This window comes from Amphimedon queenslandica, unplaced genomic scaffold (genome assembly GCF_000090795.2).
Source record: "Amphimedon queenslandica unplaced genomic scaffold, v1.1 AMPQUscaffold_12532, whole genome shotgun sequence".
Lineage (NCBI taxonomy): Eukaryota > Metazoa > Porifera > Demospongiae > Haplosclerida > Niphatidae > Amphimedon > Amphimedon queenslandica.
The window spans coordinates 10,735-16,507 of NW_003547231.1; the positions used below are offsets into that span (position 1 = coordinate 10,735).

The 5,773-nt window shown below is 32.9% G+C and overlaps 1 protein-coding gene and 1 long non-coding RNA gene across 2 annotated transcripts; one reads left to right on the top strand and one right to left on the bottom strand.

Annotated features, from left to right (window-relative positions):
* Positions 1-944: 944 nt before the first annotated feature.
* LOC109587552 (neurotrypsin-like) lies at positions 945-3,138 on the top strand. Its single transcript, XM_020003786.1, has 7 exons — positions 945-1,103; positions 1,628-1,844; positions 2,066-2,208; positions 2,312-2,516; positions 2,590-2,729; positions 2,780-2,833; positions 2,880-3,138. The coding sequence occupies exons 1-7, from the start codon at positions 1,037-1,039 to the stop codon at positions 2,966-2,968; spliced, it is 915 nt and encodes a 304-aa protein (XP_019859345.1). The 5' UTR covers positions 945-1,036; the 3' UTR covers positions 2,969-3,138.
* A 1,492-nt stretch (positions 3,139-4,630) lies between these two features.
* Positions 4,631-5,122, bottom strand: LOC109587554 (uncharacterized). Its single transcript, XR_002187674.1, has 2 exons — positions 4,992-5,122; positions 4,631-4,716 (listed from the first exon to the last, which is right to left on the bottom strand). It is a non-coding gene; the product is annotated as an uncharacterized LOC109587554 (long non-coding RNA).
* Between the last annotated feature and the right edge of the window lie 651 nt (positions 5,123-5,773).

Genomic DNA, 5,773 nt, shown 5'->3' on the forward strand with positions numbered 1-5,773 from the left:
TGGAGCTGGTCAGTGTTATATTAGTATTGTTGTAAAAAGAGATGGGAAGTTCATATAAGGAGAGTCAACAATGTACTCGTTAACACAACTGTGATTTATTGGGCGATCCCATGAAAGAAGAAACTGAGTTTGTGTGAATGAGGAAGCATTGATATTTAAAGGAAGAGATGGTGGTCCTAAAATTAGAATAAAATGTATTAAAAAAATATACAGCATGATGATTTATAATATCATGCAAGGTTTATCATAAAATTGTATGTCTTTTGTTGTAGAGATTGAGCTGATGTTATTATTACACTGGATCACATAGTTTTTTATGGCTCTGGTTGGTGTGAATTGAAGAAATACCTTTAACTAAAGTAGTCAAATCTATAAAACAATTTTACTGGTCGTATTTTAAGCAGAATTTTGACCCAAAGAACCCGTGCTCTTTTCATCTCCATTGCCCTTGCTCTCAATGTTTCATCTCTCCTCCTACCCCTAATTTTAGTAACTAATTTAAATCTTATTATTTTATTGTAATTACTTTCTATTTTTATGCTGGCTGCCTGGGCATGCGCATGTCCCAGGTTGACCACCAGCACTAAATTCCACCAGCTTGAATTTCCTGCTTTTATCTTGCTCTATTAATTTTGTCAGTGCTGGAAAGTTATTTAATAATAATAATAATAATAATAATAATAATAATAATAATAATAATAATAATAATAATAATAATAATAATAATAATAATTGTCCGTGGTAACGCTCTTAATGAATAATAATCAAATTTTGACGCAGATTAGTCAATGGCGGCCAGACAGAAAATATAGATAGCATTGCTTTTGGGCTTTTCAGACAGTATATCTTAGCGTTTTGAATTCATTTGCTAAAATAGTACACTTATAATAGGCTAAAGGTGATTATTGTTATTTTTATCTCTCAAATGACTCATGACTGTATTCATACTTCATACTAGTTGACTCACGTGACGGGACTAGTAGATATTAGTTGACGCCCTGCAATCTCTTTTTGATTTGCGTTTGTAACTAAATCTATGACAATGAGATTGCTCGGTATTTTGGTACTTTCTTTGGCTTTGTTTTACTATGCGGATGCTCAAAGTGAGGGGAAATATAATATTAAATAAATATTGCAGATCTATTATAGATCTGTCTACTGCAGGTGTCAAATTTTAGTTTGTTTGTAAGATAAAATATTTGGAGGCATTTAGGGCTAATTTTTATGACCTGGGGGCACAGGTCGTATCTAAGATTATTGTATCATGATGACTGATTTTTGCTTTATAATTTGTACGTTCATCTATACACGAAATGCAACGCCCCGTTAAGACGCCTTAGCAACGCATTATCTAGCGCCGCGCGCGCCTTTTGGTGAAGTGGGTGTGTGCATAGATTGTATTACTAACACAATCTATGGTGTGTGTATGACAAAAGTGGCGAGATTTTAACGCTCTATCTATGAATAGTGTAATGTATAAAGTAAAGGTAACAAGACAGCTATGCATGCAAGATGGTAAAAACATTTTAGAAATATTTTAGATTAGATTGCATACAATAGTCTTATTTGTTTTGTGAGAAATTGACTCACCTCATCAACTTATTCCTTCTATTCTCTCATTCAACAGCACGTGGAACTGTTAGACTAGTGAGAAATGGAGTTTTCTCATACACCTATTCATCTGGAATAGTTCAAATCTTTTACAGCACAAGCAGTTCCTCCCTACTCAGATGGGGTAATATTTGTGATGATGCTTCATTTGGTGATAATGAAGCTAGTGTCATTTGTAACCAGTTGGCATATGATGGAGCATCAGTCTATGGTAGAGCTGGTAGCACAGTAAGGTAAAGCTCTCACAGACTGCATTTGGTACAAAAGCATGTGGCTAAATTTAGTACGCTAATCAAAAAAATCAAGTTCAAGATGGAAAAGCTAAAGTTAAGAGGGCAAATGCTTCTTCTGCCCTGGCCCTAAATGAAACCCAGATAGTTATTGCATGCATAATGCAGTGATAATTTTTGCAACAAACAATTAAACTACTATAATGTTTTTACATACTACATAGTTTTGGAACTGACAACAGTGCTACCATTCTTGATGAAGTCAGTTGTTCTAGTAGTAGCTTACTAACTCTAGAGCAGTGTTCTGTTACTACAATTATTTCAAGCACTTGCTCTCTTAATTCAAATGATGCTTATGTAATTTGCTGTAAGTTAATAAATCCTATATATTAATTGACTTTTCATATCTAGCACAATTAAGCATAACTGGTTAATATTGTAGCCTCTTTTTTGTATTTGTTATTTACTAGATACTACTAGAATCTGGAATAATCCTTATCCTGGACAGATTCGTCTAGCAGGAGGTTCTTATACAAGCTATGGTAGACTGGAAGTATATTGTAATGGACTGTGGGGTACAGTATGTGACGATACTTTTGATGCAACCGATGCTAAAGTTGTTTGTCGTCAATTAGGATACAGTCATTTTACACTAGCTCATTCTGGAGCCGTAACGTTAGTGTCAAATTTATTTTATTCGAGCTATTCTTAGAAATTAGCCTATTATTATGAACATATTTTATTATAGAGCTGGGTCTACCTCTCAACCAATTTGGCTGGATGCAGTTTTTTGTAGCAGTTCATACAGTTGTCTTGCTACTTGTGAATCTTGTCCCTCTATACAATATCATAACTGTAGACACAGTGAAGATGTTGCAGTTGCATGTGGTCAGCTCCTTTATCTTTATTTCAGTGATAAATTAAATAATTATTTTTAGAATTTGACTCCACTGAAACAGCTTCAAGTAACATACTAAGCACCTGCAGTACAGGTATGTAATAAAATAAACATAATTCTATTATATTTATCTCTAATAGCCTCCACTAGTGGCACTACTAACACCACCCCTGGCATTGTAGGACTAGTTCTTGGAGTAGTGGCAGTTGTTGGAACTATACTTGCTTAATTTACACTTTGGGCTGCTGTTAGATTATAATTTGCCTTAGCTGCTGTGATGCTACATAATGTGATGTAATGCATATGCTGTTATAGAATCTGTTTGCTATATTTTCCCTGGACTTTTACCAATTTTATTTTTATGATGCTATTGCTGATTAACTGAATGCTATAAACTTATTGCAAGAGCAAAACCTTTCAACAGTAGTTGCAGCAATTGTCTCAGTGCATCATATGCTGTAAGCTGTATTATTAGGATATCCTGCTTAGCCTGGCTATTTACTACAAGAGGGATATGCATATCTACCACAAGGCTATGAAGCTCAACCACCATCAGCCTCTGTAGTGACTAAGATTGCTTGTATGCTTTGATTAGAACTTAGTGCACCATAGTTCATTTGTTTGTTATATAGATCTAAAAATATTGACTTTACAAGTGCTTGCTTTCAGAGTTACTACTGGAAGTTGAATTGTGATTGTGTCACATTTGCTTTACTTGTAGAAATGAGCTCACAATGTAGATCTAGAGCTAATTGGCCTCGTAATTGACTTTTTTCGAGGCTTTTTCACATCCTGCTTTTCTTTCACAAATTCACATCCTGTGTGGCAAATAATTTGTAGATCTATATATAGTGCATTGAGTGTCAGACTAGTATACTCAACCAGCTCACGAATAAAATATGCTTCTTTTTCTTACTTTCTTTGTTCAAATTGTTCTAAATAAGGGTAAAATTATTGTGGCCTAAGCCACTGATCTAATCAGTGTTATATATACTTTATTATCATATTTAGGCACTCCTCAGTTCACTAATTGCCCCAGTTCAGTGCCATGTATCTCTCAGTCAGTTAGTTATGAGTGTAGTGTAGATACAACTGACGGGGCTGATGCTTTAAATTGGAGAGTATTAGATACTAATAATGATCCAATTACTGGTGCTGTTACATAATAAATACCAAGCATTACCAGTAATGTCACCAATTAGTAGTGACTTCACTGCAAACTTGACTGATAGTTCTGGTCATTATTGTCTCCGATATTTCATTTACTCCAACATTACGTATCAGTAATTATACTTTGGAATGTAGTGCAGCTGGTCCACTTTTATCATCTTATCCTCCTCCACTTTGTAACCGATATCATATTAGATACAGTGAACTTCAAGATGTAACTATTATTTTGCCTAATGATACTTCACAAACTCTATCTGGTTTTACAGTAGGATCAGTATATACTGTTGGAGTGGCTGCTGTTAATGTATTAGGAACTGGTGATATCTTATCAACTACAATAAGTTAGCTTTAGTTATTAATTATATTGTACATTAAATTTATACTTAGCTATACTTGCTAAGTCAACAGCTGAAGTGCCTATTTCAACTAGTATTATGACATCTTCAACTATATTTACTTCTACTATCTCTCAACTATATTTACCTCAACTACCTCCTCAACCATATTTATCTCAGTTACCTCAACTATATGTGTATTTACCTCAGCTAGATCCACATGTACGTCAGCTAGATCTAGTATGATAACTGCTTTGATTTTTGCTTCAGACATTATAACTATACAAAGCACCTCACAAAGTATTACATTTACTGGAGGTATATAACACATTCCTATGCTTAATTGTTTCAAAGTTTTAGCCTCCAGCTTTTTAATAGTTTTAGCATTTAATTTTTAAAAATGTTTTAGTAACCTCAGTGTGTACTTATTGTAATTAGTTGTTCCTCATCTTCATGTTGTGTATCAGTGTTACTGTATAAATGAAAGAGAAAGCAAATAATACACTTAACTAAAATGTATAAATCAAGAAAGCAAATAATACACTTAACTAAAATGTATAAATCTATACATTTCTTAGTGTAATGTATGTTAACAGTACATTATAATGTATGTTAACAATATGTATGCTGCATATTTGCATATAGTCTTGTTTACTCATGAGTGTATGTTTATAAAGTAAGATACTTGCTGTCAACATAGCTATGTATATCATTGCCAAGACTTGATTTGTGTATTTGATGTCTTACATTTTGGGAGGTTCTTCTTTTTTTGCTTTTTTACTCTCAGCCACACAATAGCAGCAATAAATGACAGAGAGAGAAGAGAGGAGCCCACCAAGGTATCCAAGAACCAGCAAACCAACATTGAAAGGATTGACAACTGTCTCTATCAAAATAATGAATCATTATGACATTATGTAAGTCACATTGAATAATGTCATAAATATACAAAAAAGCTTGAGCTGAGTCGAATAAAATTGGTTACTCCAAAATCGACCTTGGCCAAATTCTATCAAAAATGGCTAAGAGAGAATTTCTTGCTTTTATAATTTTATCTGATATGTATACATGTCCTTATGTTATTTATCAAGTTTGAGCTGATTCAGATCAAAATTGGACTTTTTACAAATATTTAAAGTTGCTCAAAAATTGGGTCAAAGACCATGGGCTATAGTACAGGGGTTTTGGCCAAATTTTGCTAAAAATGACTAGGAGAGAATTCTCCATTTTTATAATTTTTTTGATACATATACATGTTTTTATGTTATTTTTCAAGTTTGAGCTGATTCTGATCAAAATTGGATTTTTAATTAATTTTTAAAGTTACTCAAAAATTCAGCCAAAAGGCTATAGCCTTGGGTCATTGTTCAAATTTCATCAAAAATGGCTATGAGAAAATTTTTTATTTTTATAATTTTTTACTAATAGATATACATATTTTTATGTTATTTATCAATTTAGAGCTGATTTCGATCAAATTTAATTTTTTTTAGAATTTTTAAAGCTGCTCAAAAATTTAACCAAAGCTG

Bases quoted from the DNA above. Each gene is read 5' to 3' on its own strand.
- LOC109587552 (XM_020003786.1), top strand. From the start codon at position 1,037: ATGACAATGAGATTGCTCGGTATTTTGGTACTTTCTTTGGCTTTGTTT. The intron at 1,104-1,627 runs GTGAGGGGAAAT...CTCATTCAACAG, and splicing joins TTACTATGCGGATGCTCAAA to CACGTGGAACTGTTAGACTA. The intron at 1,845-2,065 runs GTAAAGCTCTCA...CATACTACATAG, and splicing joins AGAGCTGGTAGCACAGTAAG to TTTTGGAACTGACAACAGTG.